A 23338-nucleotide genomic window follows, 5' to 3' on the forward strand; every position below is an offset into this window, starting at 1 on the left:
TTATTTAAAAAAAAATGCTGTATCTTCTAAGTGCTGTCATTTTATGAGCTTGTTTCTGTTCCTTTGTAGGTAAACTGCAGTAACATGGTGAGCTGGGTGTCGGCGCAGGTGGAAGTAAACATCAGTGTGTTAGAGTGTGAGGAGCCAGAAGTCCATGTGGTTCAAGCTCCACGCTTGTCCATCTGGCGCTCCCAACCCGCTCTGGTAGAGGCCAATGTGGATCTGAAAGGCTGCATACGCTACGGAGCTCAGTACCTCTGGCAGATATTCTCAGGATCCTCTTGCGATAGTGAAATCATGAAGGACCAATCGGTGACCCTCGGGGCTACGATTCGTCTGGCAGTGGAGGTGGACATGCGGCGGCTGCAGCTGTCGTTGCCTAAGATGGCTTTGGCAGCAGGGAACTACACATTAGTGTTTTCTTTGTCGTATGAAGGTGTGCCGCTGAGGAAGGCTGCCTGTCTGCATTTAAGCATCGTCTCTACTAGGTCAGTAGAAAAACTAGTAACCAAACATTCATCTAAGTTTTTTCTGTGATGTCGATCCTCTTTTCATTATTTACCTTTCAGCATGTATCATGTTTTCCAAACATATTATTATAATAGATTCTGTCTCTGTGAGACAGCCGTGGCTGTTAGCACAGTTGCCCCAGGTACCCGCTGTGCAGATCTGTTGTTTTGAACTGTGAATCACGCAAAGCTACTCTGGTAGAGTCCAAGAATAAATAATTACAACAGTCGATCTCAAATCAAATTTAATAACCAAATTTAAGGAAATGACTCCATTAATATTTCCTTGAATGTCTTTGTGACATTCACTGAAAACGAGTCTGTTTCCTCCCTTCACAGCATGATTGGAGAGAAGTGCTGTTGGTGTTCTGCTCACGTTGTTTCTAATGCGTTATTGATCCTACAGGTTCAAATATGTGAATTTCTTTCCAATTTATCCTTGAAAAGTGCAGCGATGTGGTCGCTGGACATAAAATAAAAATGTTTTTGGAGTTTTGTGTTTTTTTTTTTTACCCTATTAAATTTGCCATTTTCTTCTTTCGTTCTTCTGTTTTCTAAATCAAATATGGGGATCTGTTCACTGTGTTGGAGATAGGTTGGGGATAGTGGCTGGTATAAAGGAGTTTAGATGCTGTTGATGGTAGAGCAGACTAAGCTGATATTTATATGAAATAATTTGCACATCCCAGAGGAGGTTAAGAACAGAAGGGTGAGAGATGGATGGTAGAGTGACCTTAAAAAAAGACTAGGGACTAGAGGCTTGGAGAGCACAGGAGATTGACTATTTCACAAGAGTAATGATATTGAAATTTTAAGATGTGACTTAAACATCACAGGAAGTGACAAACAAATGAGAACAGCAGGAAAACCTGAGACTAAGAAGAAGTAAGCTAACAGTGCAGAAATGTAAACCTAAACTGCAAAAGAAAAACTTGAAAAACGTACAGTACTTGCTTTACATGTAGTTCTGCACAAGGTACTGTTTTGGTTTTCTTATTAGTTTCTTATTCTGCATTTCTCTACTTAAGTACTTTTTTATGCATTCAAGTAGGAACATCGCTCTAACTTTACTGTGTCAACGAAATGAAAAATCAGTCCAGTTCTGCATAAGAGATTGCAAGGAATTTTTTGCTTAATTTGAACCCTTTTTCTTTTTAGGCTGGTGCCAATTATAGAAGGAGGCACCTACAGGGTGTGGTCAAGAACACAAGACCTGCAGCTCAGTGCAGAAAAGTCTTATGACCCCAACATGGACCAAAGCAGACAATCACTACTCCACTACCACTGGGAATGTCAAAATACCTCAAAGGTAAGGACTGGGAGTAAATAGGTTGATTTGGCCTGTTGTTGGTCATTCTGTTGATATGTGGAGAAACCTTAATGTGGCAGATGTAAGGTATTAGTGTCATGCATTACAGTTGTGTCTAAAACACAATTGTCTTTGCTCTGCTGGTCGGACAACAGTGTCCTGTCATGTCTCTTGGGTTTCTTTGTTTTGTTTTTATTGTTTTTAGTCTAATAAGAAAAAGTATTACATTTTCAAAGCAAACTTTGCTCTCAGAAATTTTTATTGCAGTTTTTAAGAGTGAATTCATAAAACAGGGGTTGGAGGACAGATTTGATTGTGTAAAAGAGGCTAGGGGGGAAAAAAAGAATTACATAACAGTCCCAAACACTGCAACTGCCTTCAGCATTGGTGTGAAGAGGAGAAATTTGCTTAGCACAGTTTGTGTGCGTTGTGTTAAATTGAGTTGAGTGTATGCTGATGTGTGTGTCCATTTAGTGTTTTTCACACTTAGTGCTTTCTTGGCTGGGCGGGAACACATTCTGCCGGAGCAGCAAAAAAACCCGCAATATAAGACCCAGTGGGATGGGAGTGTCCAGCAGGATGGAGTTTGTGTGCATAGTTGTATTTCCATTTTCATGAGGACCAGTTTTAGTGGAGAACTTTTGAATGAGAAAATTGAAGGTGAGGATATTTGGGCCAGGCCAGCTTGATTTCAGGTTAGAAGCAGGTTGAAGTTGTCATTATGACAAATGTTAGAGAAGTACAGGGCCAACAAGGTCATCGCAAAGATAGTTGTGCAGAGATGTACTTGTGTCCATCTGAGCACATAGGCATTTAAAGGGTTATGTAAGTGTTTAGAGATAAACTCTGCATTCCACAGCTGGTGCTTTGCTCCCCACCCTGACAATTACACAGTACACAAACACATACACACACTCACACACAGTTGTGCAGTACTATTGATTAAAAAAAGACGCTCAGTTCAAAGACTGAAAGAGGAATTAACAAAATCCGAGGTCTTGAAGTGTTCTAAACATTCCTGACCTTGAATACAAACACAATTGAACATGATGACAGAGCTGCTTAATAAAAGATGAAATAGCTGACAAATCATCTTATAAACTACATTTTACATGGCAGTGGATTTTTGCTTTGTTTCTTAAATACAGTGCACAAAATCAAGTATAACGTCTGTGATCATTTTTACTTGGCTATTTACTTGGTGACTATTTAAGTTGTGTTACAAAATTTACCATACAACTACAGTTGTGAAAATTAGGAGTTTGTGCTGGTTACAAGATGGGAAATAAACTTGGCACACACAGTATTACAGTCATCAAAAAGATGTGTTTTCAACCGTGGAGGAGAACTTGTGTGGGTCTGCTAAACACTAAACTTGAACTGCTCTACTGCTCTTCTATAGGAATACATTTGTACCGTTGTTATCCACACTTTGACAAACGATGAGTGGTATACAGCGAATGAACTTCAACACAGGCCTTACTGCTTCAGGCTCTGTGCACGCTCACATTAAAATGGATGTTTTTCAGGTCAGGCGACTGTTCGGGCACACAAAATGATTTCTATGAGTGCTGCCTGCTCCAATCAGAGATGTTATCAGATAATGATGACGATAAAATGGCGAGAAGGTGTAAAGAATATAAAAAATAACAATTAAGTAAAATCCGACACTGTTGCAAATAAGAAAAAATATTAATGGTGCAGAAAATCAGTAATCTGGGGATCTGTCACTCAGAGTTTTAAAATAAACATTTCAATTCACGTCAGTTATTTCCATGCTATACTCACAGTGCTGCTATTTACATGTGTTTCTAAAGTGTGGCTGCACATTAGAGCTCTGAAAAGTTTAACTGGATACATTTAAAAATTAAATGTAACTGTTCAGCATAAGTTACTGTGGTGATTTAGCCATGTAAAAATAGAGAGAGACAGAAAACTCTGATATTGAAGACATTAAATTGGCTTTTTAGTGCACATCTGTGGTCTGAAGTTGTTCATATCCTCTTTCCGTTTGCGGGTACCTCTTTACCTTTTCCCCATGTTTTTCTCTAGATAAAATAATGAAATATATTTAAACTCTTATCAAATATAACAGGAAGTGTTGATTGAGTATTTGATTGATTTTATCCTTGTGGTAATGGCCTGTGGTTTTTAGATCAGCTGCAGGAGAACAGGTTGGGCAGAATGGTACGGGAGCAGTGCCAGGTGACTGACTCACCTGTTGCAAGCTGGCTAATCAACCTCCCCTTTTATGCAGTAGCATGCTGAGACAAGATGACACACATGCTGAGACTCATAACTGATGGTGGGCTTTGCACCAAACTACGGAGACGATATTCCTTTAGCTTTGCTTAGAGTTGAGTGTGCCTCACCATGCCAGGCAAGCTCCAGTGGAGCACATAGGGTTTTAGTTTATGCAGTGTGTGTTTATGCAAAGTCTGTTTGCTGCTCTACCTGGTCTCTGTCTGTGCCTGTGCTAATGAGAACCCACGGGCAGCAAAAACCTCTGATACAGCCTCTGTTAGTACTACTGAAAAATCCAGGCCGCAGCCTTAAACTTCTTAGCACTCTCCACCAATTAATAATTGACCACGTTGGTGTGTTTCTTACAATAATAATGGCTGGAATAAGAGCAACTTTCTTTTTGCATGTATCTATCAGAGCTCTCATGTCCAATTGGTGCACAACACAGCAGCAATGCTGCTAAAAAAACAAGGCAGCACTCTCATATCACACATATTCTCTCTTCCCGTCACTGGCTTCTAATGAGCTTAAGAATCCACTTTAACATCCCATTATTAACAACTGACAACATGGACAGGCCCCTGCTTATTTATTAGAGCTACTGAGACTTAAACTGCAAGCAAATTTGAGATCATCTGGTCGAGATCTCTTAATTGTTCCATGCGCCACGTTCTGCTACAGCCCCAAAAGTGATCAGACTTTTGTTGCTGTAGCACCCAAACGTTGGAACAGCCTTCCTGATGCTGTCGGGTCGGCGATTTATTTGAAAGAAATACTGGAAACTTATTTTTGTAGGTCAGCTTTCCCTTAATCTCTCCCCAATTATTTTGGGCCATAGTTTACAAATGCAAGTGTGTTTGTTGGAATGAATTTGAGACTGTGTGGAACATGATTTTTTACAACTTGACAGACTACATAAATAAAAAACTGCTGCAAATTCTCTTTTCAGGGTCCAGAGCACTGCTCCACCCTGAACTTCGGCCTGGGCTCCAGCGGCCCTGTGCTGGGGATCTCTGGCTCAGAGCTGGAGGCTGAGGTTGAATACACTTTCAAACTGACCATAAGCAAAGATGGCCTGGCACCAGAGTCCACCACACAGACTGTAAGTCTCCTTTTATATACATATTATATACATATTAATAGCATCAGAAGAATCAATCTGTTCATTAAGTTATACACAGATTTTGCTCAGTCTTTATATTTTTTCTTTATATGTTCTTTCTATTACTTGAGAATAATGCTTCTTCTAAAAAAAATATGTTTCACAACCTTTGGTTAATTGATCACCAGTGAAAGTTATTAATTAGTTATATTAGATAAATAATTGATTTTATGCCATATGTACTGTTGAAATGGTTGATTCACATATTAAACATGGCCAAAGCTTGCAGGTAATCCCTATAATCCTTATAATACTTCTGAATATTCCGAATTTTATTTTACTCACTGTGTGCCTGAGATGGTCACCTTAGGTGGACGTCCACCTGAGAGATATACTACAAAGGATTTTCAACAAGATGAGGTCTTGTCTGCATGAGGTGGCTCAACAATATCTAAAACCCTAGTTAAAGATGATGAGTATCAAAACAGCAGTTATCAACTTGCTGTGTTAATCCAGGATTTCTGCTTCCAATTCTGTGCACACTCATAAAAATGTGGCGTTTCATGGGTCACACAAAATGATCCCTATAAGTATTACCTACTCAGAGACATTATCAGATAATGATAAAGTGGTGATGAAAATCTATAAATAACATAAAGATTTAGCAATAAAATAGAACAGTGTTGCAAATAAAACAAGAGATTAATGCTAAGAAAATCATTAATCTTTTAGAGATTTAGTGTATAGAACGGTAAACTAAACATTTTAATTACAGTTAATTGTTTTAATGCTGAATAAGATCTTGGCTCTTCATTTCAACAGCTTGTTTAAATTGATGACAGCAGATGGGAGCTCTGAGATTTTTAGACTGGATACATTTAACAATTAACATTTATACACATTCTGCATTTGTGATGTTAGTAATGTACAGCTTAACAAGGTGCACATATAATATGCACTCGCCCAGCAGAGACTCTATATTGCATTTAAAACATGTTGTAAACAAGAAGCAATCAGAGAGTGCAAACCTTCGCCAAGACAGCTCAGTCTCTGACATAATTTTCAATATGGGATTTTATTTTTTATTAATGTGGATATAAGTCATTTCTTTGAAAAGCGTTTTGGGGTCAACTTGAAAGAAAGACACTTCAAAGGCAGGATGCAAACTGTAATGTGATGTTTAGAATCCACATAAACCTGCATCATTTCCTAAATGTTGCCAATAGAAACAAAGGCAGTAGCATTTTAAGTACAATTTTAAAGATAAAAGACATTTTATGAAAGTTTGAAGTGAGAGGTCCAACGTAATATGGTATTTAGAATTCCTATATATCACTCCCCATATGCCTATATATGAATTAATACAAATGGAAGTGTGGAATGTAGTTTTAATAGTAAATAGTTCTGTATAGCATTATAATCACTTTGACCTTGAGATCAGTCTGTTTACCTGGAATGAGAGGTCAGATGGGACATGATATTTTAAATCTTTATATAGTACTTTCTTAAAATTTTTTCGCGCTATTGTGTTTACAGACAGTAAGAATGACGCACCTGCAAATGCTACCAAAAACACAATCTCCTTGGTGGATGTAATAAAAGAAACAACAAAACGCAACTAGTCGATTTTAAACTGTGAACATTAACTGTTTCCAGTTTGTGTTCGGCACAAGTTACCACAGTGATTTAGCCAGGTAAAAATATGGCTACTTTTAGGACATTTAAGCTCAACATTTCTCTGTAAGAAATTCCTCTCACATCTCGCTGTAGTACAGCCCTCTGCTTTTCTAACTTTGGGGCAGCCAATCAGAAGAAAGGTGGTTTAAAGAGAGGGGAAAGGGAGCTTAAAGTGTAAAGCAGGGCAAGAAGAAAAGAAATGTGAACAAAAAAGCTATTGTGATCCAGCCATCATAACATGGCATGACACAAATGTTTCCTATTGTAATAATGAACCATGGCAAATATTTTGAGGGTTCCAGTGCAGGCTGCAGATTTGCGGTCCAAGACTTCTTGTTCTGTGTGCTGATCACTGTTTAGAAATGCAAGTAAATAAAAAAGGATTAAACACGAAATTTTCTTTAAAATAGTAGTTCAATAAACAATATTGCTTTTTTCCTTAAAGATTGTGCATATTCATATGCATACATCTGATTTAAGCCAAATGTGCACATATATAACTTTTTCTTTTCAGGTGGTTAAACTTTGCCTTTCAGATCGTGGTGACTGCATCCCTGTATGTCTGTTTTTGTAACAGGTGCTCGTCCAAAGCGGCCACATTCCCATTGTGTATCTCGAGTGTGTGTCCTGTAAGGCCCAGTCGATTTACGAGGTCAGCCAGAACTCGTATGTCTACCTCCGAGGAACCTGCACCAACTGCCACGGCGTTCTTCGTGTGGTAAAAACTCACACAAACACTGACATCAAGCTCTAAGGGCAGAATCTGGCAAAAAATTTGTTTCTATGTCTCAGCAAAATGAGGTCACTGCACCACAGAAGCAACAGTGAAGTCAACGTTTCCACGTCCCTTTCTTCTCTTTCTTCTTCTGCTGCCCCACCTCTCTCCTTAATTCAGACTTTCCCTGGGATTTGTGATGCAGGCAGTAGTGTGTGGGCGTGAGAATGAGGTCATCCCTTAAGCTGAGCCAGAGAGAATATGTTGTGTTGAACTTACATAAGGAACCAATTTGAAAGACAAAACAATCATTGAGTTTCTGGAGTTTGAACTGCACCTACCAGCTGACTTTGCTCAGCTGCAGGATAACCAGTGTCACTTTGTTAGGATTACACTATACTATCCATACTGACTGGAGTATATTTGAATTTGGGACTCTCTACACATATCTGACTCAATATATGTAGTCATTACATACTAATATGTCTTCAGTGAAGGGAAAGATATCCATCAGCTTGAAAAGAAACAACTTTAGCAAGTTTTGTCTCACTTACACGTCATCAGTTTTAACGTCTAATCGTTTATACAGTACTTATTGCAATTCTAAGTTATAAGTTATAAGGAACTTAGGAGACAGACAAGATTAACTCACTGGAAAAATGTCAGGTTTGTCATGCATGTGTGAACATGGATATGGACGCTTTAGAAAAATTGTACACATAAATTGTAGAAAAAAAGTTTCTCAAGAGGAACTAAATTATTAATAAGGAAAAAGCTAAAATTACGGGTCAAAGGTTACCGCCTCTTTTGAGCACTTTAAGAATAGTTATTTTATTATCATGATGATTTAAAAGCTATCCATCTTTAAAGGGCATAGTTTGACATTTTAAGGAATACACTTATTGCTGAGAGTTACATCAGAATGCCTCCCTCATGTCTAGTAACACTACCCTAGATGTAACCAGTCCAGTGGTCCCTCGCTATAACGCGGTTCAACTTTCGCGGTCTCGCTGTTTTGCGGATTTTTTTTTGTGCAATTTTGCATGTTTTTTTGTTTTGGGTTTTTTTGTTTGTTTTTTTACAGCGCATTGTGTTCTGCGTCCTGATTGGCTGTAGACCATTGTCAATCAATCTTGTGCCGTGTCTCCTGTACAGTATAGAATGTGTTCAGCTTATTCTTCTATCGCTAGCAGTGTGACTCTGAAGTGCTGCATTGTATGTTTGTAAGTTTTCTCCAACAAACACAAAAATGTCAATGAAACATTTTGCACCTACGAGTGCCTTTGGTTTCGTTCTGTAATACTGGACTTATTTTTCTACAAGGGTTTGGAATTTAAACAAGAGAGAAAAGTGTGAAAATGTTCATGCCTGTCTGAGAAAAGTGTATAAAGTGTGTAGTGAGGGGTTTTACAGCTATAAAACATCTATAATAATTGTAAAAAATAAAGCTGGCTACTTCGCGGATTTCACCTATCGCGGGTTACAGCGTAACTACCGCGATAAATGAGGGACCACTGTACTCCAAACGTGTCAGTTTCAGCCTGCACTAAATGTCTGTATCCAATATCTAAAATAAATGAGGACATTCCAGTCTATAAAGTTTCCACTCGCTGAGCAGTTCCTACCTTTGAAAATGATCTCTTATCTCAGTCTCCTGTCCACTCTTTCTTACATATTTCTCCATCTGTGTTTTTTTTCCTCTGGCAGATTTAAATTTAGCTCATCAGTTTTGAGAAGAACTAAACCGAAACAGTTTGTTTGTGTGGTGGTTGAGCTGTTTGAAAAGTTGTATTTTGAAATGACCTGCCCCTTAAAGCTGTTAACCTGATTATCCGGCCAACCGTCAAACTGTTTTATGATCTATTGTGTGTTCCCAACTCATCTTTTCAACTGCAACTCAAGCAGGAAAAAGCACACTGGTGTCACTGATATCACTGATATCACTAATATCAAGAACAGAGAGTTACAGGCTGTTTTCCTTCTCTGTCTTAGCGCTGGAGTGCCATGACGCTAAAGAATGAGACTCTGGTCCTGGACTCCTCCTCCACCACGACAGGAAGCGACGGTATGAATCTGGTGCTACGGCAGGGGGTCCTGCGGCATAATGATTCCTATGTCTTCACCCTGCATGTGACTGACAGCAGCTTAAATGGCGAGGGCGCTGCTTCTATCACACTGCATCACAACAAGGCCCCGGCAGGTGGGGAATGTCACCTGAGAGCTGGAGGGGAGGCAGGAGTGGCCTACGCGGATCTAGATGGTGAAGGCAGGAGGATACGCACACTGCTGGACCGCGTACACTTCAACTGCTCTGGTAGGAAGAAGGAAATGTGACTTTTTAATTGTCATATCCTTTATAGTGATTATTGTCTTTTGACCCTGCATTAATTTTACTCCTTTAGGTTACAGTGATCTGGGGGACTCTGAAACTACATTGCTGTACAGTCTGCTAGTGACACGCTGCAAAGAAGAATACTGTGAGGACTTTTGCGTGTACAAAGGGAGCAGTCCAGAGCACTCGGCCTTCCTGCCTCCAGGTTTCAGCATAGGCCAACATCATGTATACGTGTACATCACAGTGGAGGACCACCAGGGAGCTGCCATCATGTCACTTAACAAGTAACTCTGCTTTACTCGGTTTAGTTCACTTATGATGAGCCTTCAGTCTGAATCTTTTTAAGTCACTTTTAGCTAGAAGTGTTTCAAGAAATCACTACAGTCCCCAAGGTTTTTGCTCAGTTGTTGAGTTTCATGGCATCTAGAAGCAACATTTCTGTTATTGTTGCTCTTCTTGTTCACCAATGACTGCTGTTCCACATGCATAAGGTGACATTTCAGACTCTATATTCAGTTGTGTTTTTTTCCCGTTTGTGTCCAGGACCATTGAGGTTGTACTGCCAGATCCACCTCCTGAATACAGCAGTCTTCCCCACTGGCTTTCCAATCTGACAGACAGCAAACTCAAGAAGCTTCTGGAGCAGGGAGATTCCCAGAGGGTCAGAGAGTTATCATTGGCTCTTATTACAGTCCTAAATGAGGTAAGAGAGGCCTAGCCATAAAACAGTGATTAATGCAATCATTTGTCAAGTCACACAACAGCTGATAACACATGAGGGGTAATTATATCGGCATTTACTTTCTCCCAGTACGAGCAGACCAGTCAGTCGTCACGCGTATCCCGAGATGAGCGCAATTATAGAGTCAGAGTCCGCAGCAACATCACAAGAGCTCTGACTGCTCTGGATCTGACAACTGTGAGCGATATCCAGCAGACCTCCGCTGCTCTCGCACAGTGCACGGTGAGCAGGATGAGAGAAAACGGGGTCATTTTTAAAGGAAATTATTAAGGCTGCAACAGAAGAGGAGAGCCAAGAATGCAAACAAATCAGTTACGAGTGAATGTGCATGCGTCTTTTTTCCAGGCGGTAAGTCGAGAGTTCATCTGTGAGGAGTGTCAGAACAGCACTCTGAACAAGCTGGAGTCCATGCTGGACATTCTGCAGACAGACACCAAGCAGGGCGTCGTCACTCCAACTGAAATAGCTGACAACATCCTGAACATCATGGGTAAGAACGAAACTGCTGTGTGTCTGTAAATGCATTTGTAGGACAGTGTTGCTCATTTCTACATGAGGCTCTAACTGCAACACTAATTAGGAACTTCTACCCAGTCCAATATTTTTGTGTATTTTTTGCTAAGTTGAGGATATTGCTTTGAAACTGTTGTTACTTATGACTAAATAACATAGCTGATCTGTAAAGGAAGTAAAAGTTGGTTTATTTATTGGTCTAAAAGCAGTGCATTTGTGTAAATTCAGCTAAACTAGAGCCGTGTAATGCTCAGTAATACAGCGCTTCCAGATTCTAGTAAGTGGTGTAGTTGAGTAGATTACATAACTGAATGAATCTACTCTCAAAAATCTATTTATGATTTTATTTTTCCTTAAATAAATGAGCAGTCACCAATACTGCGTGCACCAACAGTTCAAAAACACATTAGTTAAGTTTTGAGGGCCGTGTCTTTTTTTTTCTTTTTTTTTTAAATTTACCTTTATCTTATGTCATATTTTCTCTTTTTTTTACAAGGTGATCTGATCCATCAAGTCAGTCAGTCAGCTTCCTACTCGTACCTCCAGGCTGCTTATTTGGATTCCTCCTCACCCCCGTCCATCTCAACCCCTTCTTCCTCTGGTGAAGAGTATGGAAACACCGTGTTAGACACACTGGAGCCACACCCTCTGCGTGTGGCAGCAAAGGCTTACAGTCTGTCCTCGGTGCTCATGTTGATCCTCATGCACGGCCGCGTACTCAACGAGGAGCCACTCGTTCTGAGGGGAGCTGAGATAGCAGCCACGGGAAAACTGGCAGACCCCCAGAGTCTCCTCTGCTACCATGGCAACAACAGCCCAGGTTTGTTTGTGCATTTAGTGTCTCAGGTTGGAATTTTTCACTATAAACTGCAGAAAGTTGGACATTATAAACTGTAACTGTGAAGAATCATGTGCATGGTGACAGTGTTTAATTTCCTCTCTCTTCATATTACCAGAGTGCCAGCTGTTCTCCATCCCCCGAGCTTTCAACAAACGTCTGGGCAGAGCTGCTGCTGGAAAAAGCATCATGCAGCTACTTTTTCAGGTTTGTTCATGTTATTGTCAACCAGACACTCAAGTAGAATAAAACTGAAACCAACCAGCTTTCTGAGGTCCGAGCTTTTGGCCCTACAGGGATTACTTGTACATACGCTGACATCATTCTTTGAACATCAGAAAACACTTAAAAGAGCAGAAACTTCTAAGTCAAGTACAAAATTCTTCTTTTGAACCTTCTCCTAAGATGGCTGTCAAAGAACTTGGCAGCATGAAAGCTGTTTGTGCCGAAGTCTGTCATGAGCACATTCACTGAAAGAGTTTGCCTGAACTGTGTCCTTCTTTTTGGTCTTTTTCAAATTCTGTTTTCAGATAAAAGATCCTCACTTTCACTTTTACTTACTTTATTAACTTTTTCCATCCAGGTGGAGTCCAACCCATTCCCCTTCAACTATGTGGCCAACTACACCATCTCTACCGAGGTGGCATCCATGGAGTTTCGCACTGAAAATGGAACCCAGATCCCAATCTCTGGTCTTGATGATAGTCTGGCCATCACAGTTGCCATTAACAATAGTAGCATTGGAGAAGTGGGTTCTGAAGGTTCTGGTACTGGAGGAGTACCCACAGCGGGGGCCGTTAACATCAGCCACTGTGACTCTGTCATCGTTAGGGTCAGCGCAGGAAACGGCAACAGACAGGCAGGGCTGTTTGTGCAGCTCAACTTCACCATCCAAGGTGAGCACTCACATTTATCACAAACATTAGTAGGTAGAACTGAGCAAACTAATTTCTTTAATACAAAAATATGCTTGATCTCTTTGTTTCGTTCTTCTGGTTCCTCCCCTTATTTGGTGCTACAGCAGATCGTCTGCCTCCACCTCACCCTGTCCCTAGCATCCTCCTCTGTCACATCAATCCTCTGCATGTCCTCCTTCACTACAAACATGAATCTTTTCTGTGTCTTCCTCTTTTCCTCCTGCCTTGTCCAATACATTGACTATCCTCCTTTGTGCATGTTCAGACCGCATCAGCCTTGCCTCTCTGACTTTGTCTCCACACTGCTCAGTCTGAGCTGCTTGATGATTAAGCTAATAATCATTTGGAGGTGTTTTAAATGTATATTAATCGTCCAAGTAACTGGAATTTATCTTTTTTTTTTAGGAATGAATGAAAAAAGGGATTTAGTGTTGTTTTTAGCATGTTCAAATTGAAAGATACATATGTTATTATAATGCCAGAAATATGTAATTGTGACTCTGTGCAGTACTTTATTGCAATATATGAATGCCTCAGTATGGATTCTGAATGGGCTTGCAAACATACAGCTATGGCAATTGCCAGACAATAACATTATGTACTTTATATAGTATAGATGAAATAACAGGGGGAGTGAACTGTAAAGCTGTCTGGTCTTGTCATTTGGTGACTAAGTCTGTACTTCTAAAGCTAAATTGTGTCTTTGTTTGTTTCTTTACTGACTGTGTATTTTTTGTGTTGGTGTTACTTTCATTATTTTCATTCCTTTCCTAGATGTAAAAGAAAAGTATGAAAGAGAAAAGAATGACAAAGAGGAGCCATTCATCACCGCCTACCTCCATTCCCACGAACAACCCAATGAGTTCAACTGCACAGACAGAAAACGTATCACTCTCAATATGACCAGAGGGCAAGATCTCGACCACAGGGACTACACCTTCTTCCTGTCACCAGAGTAAGAACTCTGTTCATTTGCAGCGTTATAATACAGTGCGCATGAATATGCAGTAACTTTGCTATGGCTGGCATCTCCTGTCCTTGTCTCTTGTTTATCTGCAAAAATTTCGCCTGTTGCTACATAGGACCTACGACACCACTCTGGACTACTTTATCAACGTGAGTACGCCCTGCAGCTCTGACTCTCTGCCCGTGGATGTTCGTCTGGAGGTCGGGGTGTTTGCTTCTCTGTGTCAGTACTTCAGTGAGAGTGAAAAGCAGTGGCGGACAGATGGCATGGTGCCATTAGCAGAGACCAACTCCAGCAGAGCGGTTTGCCGTACCAAGCACCTCACATCCTTTGCCGCAGGCCTGTTTGTGCCAACCAATGCCATCAGCTTTAAAGTGCCAGTCAGTATCTCACTAAATCCCAGTCACTATTTGTGCATGTGCACTAAATTAAAAAAAACACTCAAACCATTTCCCCCTCCTTCAGGAGCGTTCAGGAGCACCAAGCCTGGTCGTGCTGTTGGTGTGTCTATTGGGCTTAATATGCTATGTTGTAGCGGCGGCTATCTTACACAAGTTGGACCAGCTGGATCTACGGCGGGCTGGTGTGGTTCCACTCTGTGGCCGAGATGGACTCTTTAAGTATGAGGTCCAGGTGAAAACTGGCTGGAACCAAGGGGCAGGTGAGATAAAACCACGTAACAGGTAGATGTCATTTTGACGTCATTTTTGAAACCCATGTTTAATATGAGCATCATGCCTCACTGTAACAGTGTATGTATGACAGAAAATAAGGCAAATCATAACAGTTCAAATTTTAAACTCAATAAAATCAATTCCTACGTCAAAAAATGAAGAGAATTCATGCAAACTGCCTCTCTCTTCCATCCAGGCACCACGGCTCACGTTGGAATCAGTTTATATGGGCGTGAAGGCCGTAGCGGACATCGCCATCTCGACAGCAGAGGGGCTTTTACCCGCAATGCACTCGACATCTTTCATATTGCTACAGACACCAGCTTGGGCAATGTCTGGAAAATACGTATTTGGCATGACAATAAAGGTAAAGACACACACAACAGAAGGAGCCCAAGCAGAGTCTGTATATTAATGTTTATCCATCTGTAACCATTATTTGCTGCCCCTTCTTCAGGTCTGTCTCCAGCATGGAAGCTACAGTATGTCTTGGTAAAAGACTTGCAGACAGGAAGCAGCTACTATTTTCTGGTGGAAGACTGGCTGTCAGTGGACAACGAGAGAACTCATGGACAGGTGGAGATGGAGGTGGAGGCTTCAGGTAAGGAACTGCGATTAGATGGCGTGTAATTAAATAATTGAATGTTGAGTGCAGTAAAACAACTGCTTGATGGATAATGCTAGCTTGTTCACTCCAGTGTATTGCTTTCTATTTTTTCTTCCCAGAGGAGGCCGTGCTTCTTCAGCTGCCTCGCCTCCTGCGGTATGAGCTGCAGAGGGCACTGTGTGAGAGTCACCTGTGGGTTTCGCTGTGGGAGAGGCCCACCCGGAGCCCCTTTACCCGCCTGCAGAGAGCCACGTGCTGTGCTTTGTTACTCCAGCTCTTCCTGTTGGCCAACACTCTGTGGTACAGCATTGTGGTGGACAAGCGATACGGGTACGTGAATGGGTATGACGGGGGTTTTTGTCTTGTCTGTCTCTCTTTGTAAATTCCCACCATGCAACTTCTAATGAATGCAATCATGTCCTTCAGCCCGAGGGCTGTGTCAAGGTCTTCATCATTAAACGGCGAGACAGTGGCAGCAGGTGTGGTCACCTGTCTGATTGTCTACCCTTTCTACTTGCTTGTTTTCACGCTGTTCAGAATGAGCCGCAGCAAGGTAACCCAAACCTTACCAAATGTGATATATGATCAAGCTTTCTTGTCTTTCAAAGGCCCTGGATAAAGCAGAATATTTCCTCTGCAATTGTGTATCTGTAAACAATAGTGTGTGACCGTGGAGCAGGTGACACAACAAGTGGACCAGGAGTCAGTGGAGATCGATGACTTCCTGGACAACTCCATGGCAGGAAGTTCCTTCCTCTTTTTTAATGGCGAGGTAAAGTCTGTCACGAAAACACGGGGTTTAAAAGTCAGATTTGGGAAAGATTATACTTTCACCTTTTCAGGTCATTGATGTTTTTCTGTGTCTCTCTCCATCCATCATCTCTGTTTCCTCAGACCAACTCAGAGGAGACCAACGTGGACTTGCCCACTCCATCAACTAAAAGGTAACCATATTTATTTCAGGTAACGACCTATGTTGGAAAACAGATGTAGTGGAAAAGCAAGCTGTGAGAATCAAAGAATAAAGTGGAAATGGCTCATCGTATTGTGATCTACAAGAGATGTGAAAGTTTAAAGAATATACGTTTTTTTAAAATTACTGTCTTTTGAATGTGAAGTGAGCGAAACATTTTCTTCACCAAACAACTCTAAATTCGAAAGCAACAATTTTATCAGAATAATGACAACAACATTATTCTTCTCTGACAAACTTGTTTTGTTGGAATGACCTTCAGAGCAAATGAATTATTTGCTGAAGTTAGTCTGAGTCACAAACATTTTTCATTGTGCATTTTAGTGAGGAGAGCTGGGACATGGTAGAGGAGGAGACGGAGGACAGAGACTGGCCAGAGCTGCTGAGTGACACATCGGTGGTTGGAGGCGCTGGGCATGGGGCAGGGATGCCCAGGCTGAAGAGGGGTCAGGGCAGCAGGCACCTCGGTGTTGACATGGCCTTTAACCCTGATGATGAAGAAGGCGCTGAGCAACGCAACAAATATTTCACCTCTTCAGGTAACTGAAGCAAACAGGCTGCAGTATTAAATCAAATGTTCTGTGAGCAAAAGTGGGATATTTGTGAAAACACTTCAGAAACACTGAATTTAGTTTTCTTAAAAAGGCCATAGATGGACAACAGATCATTAGAAGTTGTATGCAGCGTCTCATAATGGCCTAAGCTAAATGTGATGAAAGCAGGTTTTCACTTGATGAAAGTTGTGGAATTAAATGTACAGCAATATCTACAGAAAATCTAAAGAAATACAAACAATAAGGCTATAAAAGCAAATATTGCATTAAAAGCTATAGTAGTAATGTCAGATTCATCTTTTTTGTTTTTCATTTCTTTTTAGGAAAATAAACTACACACAAAGTGCACAATAAATAATCATTCAGTTATTTATTTTCATACAGTTCGTGTAGTCTAACTGTTTTTGGACAGTAAGTTATTTTGTGGTTTTCCCATTCACACACACATTCACACACACATTCAGTGTGTGAATGTGTGTGTGAATGGGTGGATGACTGGATGTGTAAAGCGCTTTGGGGTCCTTAGGGACTAAGTAAAGCGCTATACAAATACAGGCCATTTACCATTTACCATTTTTCTTGGTATCACACCACAGTGGATTTTATGCCAAAAAATGAAGATGCAATTGAACTGCGGACTTTCAGTTTGAATTCAAGGGATTTAACAAAAGTAATGCATTATTGTTTTTTTAGAAATTAGAACATAATTTTTTGATTGTTGAATAAAAGCACTTTAGTTGATATCAAGAATCAGTGGACATCACCATATGCTGTATTTCCTCCACTGTGATGCTCTGTCAGGGTTTTTCTGCAGCCACCTAGACAAAGTTAGAGAAGCAAGGCTAAGATTTGGACATGTACAGAGGAGGGACAGTGGATATACTAGAAAAACGTGTGTGTATGATATATGAATATGGAGCTGCCAAACAAGGGGAAAGAGGCCTCAGGAGAACCATATGAAGAGGATCATACAGACCCCTAAAGGAAGTAGAAACATTACATTTCAACATTACACTGAAAAACTACAAAATACAAATTCAATGCTTTGAATCAGCTTCAGATATTGATATTCTGCTTGATTTGTCATGAAATGACAAGAAAACCATGTCAGCCAACTGCGAATCCTTTTTGACTGTTTAAAAATGGGGTTCAGTTTGTAAAAATTGTTGTAATTCCTGAACAGTTCATGCAAAATTTCTTTAAAGCCCCTTGAATTAAAGATTAAAGTCACTTCAATCACAAATTGATTGTTTGGTTTAAAATCCTCTGAGGTAGTGCAGAGAGGCAGAATTACACAAATTGTGTCTGTAATCATAGAGCGTATCCTCAGTAGTGGTTTTCTGTCATAGCTGAGTAGTTTGATCGTTTATGACCATGTTAATAACTGAGAAAAGTTAACATTTTACATTTCAGAAACCCCAGAAAGACATGGCAGCGAGTTCATTTAATGAATGAATTCAATGAATGTATATGACAATCCAGTTTCACACTGTCTTCTTACAGATGAAGATCTGATCAAGCACATACTGGCAGACGGACAGAACTTCTTTCCTCAGGCAGATGAAAGCGAGATGGCTGACCTGTAAGTTATATTCGGGACAAGGAATTCCCCAGAATCATTTGAGACCTGTGTAGATTTGCTTGATTTTGTGTTGCCACTGTTTGCGTTGCAGGTCGAGCATTTTTGAGGATAAGACTGAAGTGATTCTCCTAACAAAGCTGAATGACCCTCTTCTTCTGGAATCTGTGAGGCGGGACCCACCAAAGACAGCCTTCACCTCAAACACAGGTGTGTGTGCAGGCAGTTTGAATTATCTAGTAAAATTCAAATTCGAGGCCCGTACTGATTAAACTTTGAGGAATTACAATTAAGAATGCACTAAAGAGTCTCATCACATTTTAAAGATTCATAGTTTATTCAGAAAATTATTCTCAAAAATAAATATTTTATTAATGAAACACTGACTTGTAAAATACAAATTAAGAGAAGGCAGACTTTTATAATAAATAGTACTACAGCCAAGGGGAAAAATATGCAGATTTGATTTTAACTGTCCCTTTAAAAAGACCATCCAGATGTTTTTTGCCCCCGTAGAGTTTCTATTTTTAAAGTGTCCTGCTGTCTCTTTGTTTAGATTAGTGAGAGAGGACACATAAATCACCTATCCAAGGGTTTTAGAAGGCTTATAACTCTCATTAGGCAAAGCAAAGTTTGGTGATTACTCTTAAAAAGAAAAAAGGCTGTTACTTTCACAGAGTAATCACTCTTGTACTGCCAGATGTGTGACTGAGCCATTATAGTTGTGCTTTGATGTGAAACCAGCGTCTGTGCATTGTGCTTTCATTTTGCAGTCTGAATGTTTAATAAGTGACACATGTCCTTGGTTGCGATAGAAAAGGTAAATTGAAAAGGCACATTTTTACAGCTCCAAACTTCTTACAACGTCATTTATTCTTCCTCTGGAAACTTGATATATTTACTAATGACATTATTAATTGAAAAGACTTTGAAGTCCTTGAAGACTCAAAGTCTCTAAGAACTCTGCTTTCTTTTGCAAAGTGCGAAATAACCTTCAAAGAGTCTAAAAGGATCATTAAAATGCTAAATTTTTTTAGTTAAATAGTTTTACGCTTAAATACTCCCTAAAGTCTCTTTATTTCTAAGTTTTCAGTGCCTGATGATTTGTATTTGTTTTGTCTTTGGCACCTTATTCTTCTTTTCACAGTTGTAACAGACGTGTGTCGTCCAAGACGATTTCCACCTTGGTGTGGACGTGCTGCCATGTGGGGCAGCTGGGCAGGAATCGCTCTGGCCAATGGTGTTTCAGTTTGGGCTGGCTATGGGTTCAGTCAGAATGTTGCCATGATGTGGTTAATCTCCTGCTTTGCTAGTTTCTTCTGCTCATTTCTACTGTTGGAGCCAATTAAGGTAAAGACACATGGTTTTTTGTCCTATCTCAGCTCCCTTACCCCCAACCCAGCCTCTCCCTGAGCCTGGTTTTGCCAGAGGTTTCTTCCTGTTAAAAGGGAGTTTTTTCTTCCCATTGTTGCCAAGTGCATGCCAAGTCATTGGGGTTGTTTGATTGTTGGGCTTTTCTCTGTATTATTGTAGGGTCTTTAACTTACAATATAAACCTCCTGTTGTCATTTGGGCCTATATCAATTGAATTAAAGTGAAGTGACAAGATACAGTGCCCCCAAATGAAGACAGCAGCTCATACACTGTATAAAAGACAGATGTAGCCACCATGACATCAGCCATTATTTTGAAGAGTCCTTAGTAAAATCTCATTTTTAGTGTTTTGCTCACTGCTGTCTTGGTTTTTTCTTGATCCAGAAGTACTTTATTTGGACGTGTTAGTCAAAGCACTCATGTCCTTAACTTTAAAACATCTTTAAATACTCAAAACATTTGTTTTCTTGCTTCAGTAATGTTGGGGATTTTAACATGGGCGTCTATGGGGATTGATTCGCTTTTAGAGCCATCCTCAAGTGGAACTGCAATTTTTGGCACTTCCCACTTTGGCTGCTTTATTCAGACCCTTGAGGCTGTTTCATATATCTGCTGTGAATCTAAAAAGGCATCACTAACACATTCACCACACCATCTTTAGAAGCTGATAATATTGTGTTGTTACAGTACCATTAAGTGTCAAAAACACACTTAAAGCAGGTTTAGAGAATGTATAATTGCACCACTTTGGACCCTTAAAACGTTTAAAATGAGTTTAGAAAGGACAAGTTGATTGTTCCCACGAGGTTTTTCTACATTTTCAATGTCTCAGACACTCATTTTCACTAAATTGCCATCTGGCCGTGGTCGTGTCAATAGTAGGTTGTCCAATTTTCCTTCGAGCGGATCGATTTGGATCACACATTTGACTTTGGGTTGAGTAAATGTAACATCAAAAATCTGGGCTTTGAAATTGGTTGCCTAGCATAACAAGTTCTCTGCCCTCTGCGCCACAGGTGCTGTGTGAAGCAGTTTACTACGCACTGTGTGTGCGCCGGCTGCGTCCCGAGGACCAGGATGTGCTGGTGGAGTTCCCCAGGGTGGAGAGAGTGGTCCAGCGGGTACCGAGGGTGAGACCTCCACAGGGCTTTGCTCTGTCTCAGGCCCGACACCAGGCCCGCAAGGTCCACATGCTGCACACGATGCTGAAGGTCAGTGAGGAAGAGAATATAGTGGGTTAGAGAGAGATGATGCTGGAGTCTATTTTCAATATTTAAATGTTAAAATGGTGCTCAATAACAGAATTCTTTTCTCTTATTTTCAGAATTTTCTGGTCTATATGTTTTTCCTGTTGGTCGTTTTGCTTCTCAACTATTCCGACTCAGCCAAAGACACTCACAGCCTCAGGCTGCGCACTCAGCTGCAGCGAGCCCTACACACGCCCGAGTACCACAACATCAGCAGGTATGAATGCACATGAATAGAGCTGGGATATTTTCGTGGTTTAATCTTTCTTTGTTTCCGAAACATTGTTGCTGCTCTCATTTGTCAAGGCTGACTTGCTCATAAGACTTTCAGAAACTGTGAGAAGTCTTAGGAAGGATTTTATGGCAGCAGATTTTCTCTCAGGATTTCACCTGATTTTGTCTTCTTTTTTTTTTTTTAAATAAAAGAGATCAGTTGTGAAAATATATCACAAACTACCTGTGCTCAGCTCTAGAGTGTCTTCTATTATAGTGTTAAGTCTTACTGAGTGGGCACGACCATCCTGTATGTTCCTCTTCAGCCTGTTTGACAGCAGTCCGCGTCCACACCTTCCTTGTGTGTTGTTTTTTTTTAGCCGAGATGATGTTCTAGCGTGGCTGCATGACTCCATGTTGCCACGGCTCCTGGATGAGTCTGCCCTCTTGAGAGACACAGGAAGCGTGTTACTCGGCACGCTGAGGCTCCGACAAATCCGTGACACACAGGGTGAGATTTCTTTGTGGCCACTATCTTTACCTTTACTGAGATGTGAAATTGTTTGGAGCTACATCAGAGCTCTTTGACAGAGCATATCTCAGACTTATTGAATTATCTATTTTTGCTGAAGTACATTTCTTTGCTTCTTTGTGTAGCTTTCTTCAGTAGTACTACTGAGTCAGATACATAATATGTTTAATATTTCAGGATCCTGACTATTATCTGAATTGCATTTTATGTTTGCATTCTTTTTTCTGGGTAAACTGATTAAATAAATGCAGATTGACGTCATTGTAATCTTTTCAAAACTTTTCCATTAGCAGATTCTCTTAGGTCAGAAAACACATCATCTTTTTGGGGAAAGAACGTGGTCATATCTCCAAGTAAAGAAGAGGATAATAGTACAGTTTTTGGTGCCATGGATTCAGATTGGTAAGGAAATTATTGAAAACCTGCTTGTGTCTGTGTGGCTATTAAAAGTTATTAACTACTGTTAACTTGCAGGTCATCGGTAACCTGTTTAGCGTTAGAGATAGACTAAGAAAAAACAGAAGAAATTAGTTTTCAGATAAAGTCTCATACATGCATTTTGGATTTGCAGATTTCTTTTATGAGCTTTTCCATTTGGCTATTTCAAATAGGCAAAAATCCATAAAAGGTGTAGATATTAACTCAAAATCTAATTCTAAATGGTTTGACAACAAGCTGGTGGATGTTAATGATCTGTTTTGTTTTTAACATCCGGCTTTCTTTGATGTTCTCTGTTCACTTTTTTCTCTTTTGTAATTTCTCCCACACGTTTTCCTAGGGTGTGGCGTTTGGATCAGATGGGGGTGTATAACAGCAGAGATGTGGTTCACCAGCTGAACAGAAGCCTGGAAGAAGCCTCCTCCTCCTTAAAGCAGCTGCAACAGCTGCACTGGCTCGACTCTAGGTAGTGATCATGTGAAGACATGACCACAGCAGTAGGACAAGTAAAGTCTGAGTTACATCAAAATAATTAAAACATATTTTCCTTTGTATTGTTCAGGCCAACACAGTGTTTTTTAAACATGTACTCACACCAGTAGCTTTGGACTGAGCTGAGCCAGTTTGACCTGCAAAGTCCAGTTGGTTCAGTCCAGTAAACAGTTAAACATGCCTTATTCTGGCCCATGTGGAGTTCAGTTGGATGTTGGCATGCTGCTCATCTGGTGTGTATGCTAACCTTGCCCATGAACAAAAACAAATGCTTTCCGGTCCAGCGAAGTGTGAGATCATCTGGCCAGTGAGGGAGTGAGGATATGACCTGAAAGAGGTCATGCTCATTGATTTCATTGACCAGGTTGTTCCAAAATTCAGGGGCAATTTGCGAGGGAGTAGAAACTGGGTACAGGTTATTGTGCTAATAATTTCACAATGTTTGGAATCAAACACAACTGTGGCCTTGGCTTTAGAAATCTTGAGCAGAGGTTTACTGTCAGATCATGAGCTGTTTTCTCAATTTGCCCTGGAGCCTGCAGTAATTAAAGCACTGCATAATCAATTAACGAATGGCAGTAAAACATGAAACATCAAAATAAGACACAGAAAACAATCCAGTGCTCAATGCACTGAGAATGTTGGCTAACATTTAACAACCGTTTCTGAGAATGATAACTCATGGTATAAACAACTCTTTAATCCCAGCACATTTTGTGTTAGGGTACAGATATACACAGGGGAGAAAGACAGTAAATTTGGGTCAAATTATTTTGTTTGTACCCTT

General features: G+C 40.4%; 1 protein-coding gene across 2 annotated transcripts in view; it reads left to right on the forward strand.

The window, feature by feature from the left end:
• pkd1a (polycystic kidney disease 1a) overlaps window positions 1-23338 on the forward strand; it is a 71520-nt gene that overhangs the window by 38399 nt on the left and 9783 nt on the right. The window contains exons 22-51 of one of the 2 annotated variants that reach the window (XM_039613368.1): window positions 70-488; window positions 1668-1818; window positions 5012-5164; window positions 7419-7559; window positions 9549-9870; window positions 9959-10175; window positions 10435-10594; window positions 10703-10855; window positions 10979-11123; window positions 11643-11966; window positions 12103-12191; window positions 12568-12880; window positions 13676-13856; window positions 13984-14248; window positions 14334-14529; window positions 14739-14909; window positions 15000-15143; window positions 15269-15479; window positions 15576-15702; window positions 15811-15921; window positions 16044-16093; window positions 16447-16661; window positions 18180-18258; window positions 18350-18465; window positions 19403-19605; window positions 20646-20840; window positions 20954-21093; window positions 21470-21600; window positions 21912-22023; window positions 22400-22525. In XM_039613368.1, the coding sequence (XP_039469302.1) occupies window positions 70-488; window positions 1668-1818; window positions 5012-5164; window positions 7419-7559; window positions 9549-9870; window positions 9959-10175; window positions 10435-10594; window positions 10703-10855; window positions 10979-11123; window positions 11643-11966; window positions 12103-12191; window positions 12568-12880; window positions 13676-13856; window positions 13984-14248; window positions 14334-14529; window positions 14739-14909; window positions 15000-15143; window positions 15269-15479; window positions 15576-15702; window positions 15811-15921; window positions 16044-16093; window positions 16447-16661; window positions 18180-18258; window positions 18350-18465; window positions 19403-19605; window positions 20646-20840; window positions 20954-21093; window positions 21470-21600; window positions 21912-22023; window positions 22400-22525 (5360 nt within the window). The remainder of the gene's footprint in view (window positions 1-69; window positions 489-1667; window positions 1819-5011; window positions 5165-7418; window positions 7560-9548; window positions 9871-9958; window positions 10176-10434; window positions 10595-10702; window positions 10856-10978; window positions 11124-11642; window positions 11967-12102; window positions 12192-12567; window positions 12881-13675; window positions 13857-13983; window positions 14249-14333; window positions 14530-14738; window positions 14910-14999; window positions 15144-15268; window positions 15480-15575; window positions 15703-15810; window positions 15922-16043; window positions 16094-16446; window positions 16662-18179; window positions 18259-18349; window positions 18466-19402; window positions 19606-20645; window positions 20841-20953; window positions 21094-21469; window positions 21601-21911; window positions 22024-22399; window positions 22526-23338) is intronic. The other variant, XM_039613369.1, reaches the window with a different exon arrangement.

The sequence above is a fragment of the Oreochromis aureus genome, linkage group 6 (assembly GCF_013358895.1).
Source record: "Oreochromis aureus strain Israel breed Guangdong linkage group 6, ZZ_aureus, whole genome shotgun sequence".
Classification (NCBI taxonomy): Eukaryota; Metazoa; Chordata; class Actinopteri; order Cichliformes; family Cichlidae; genus Oreochromis; species Oreochromis aureus.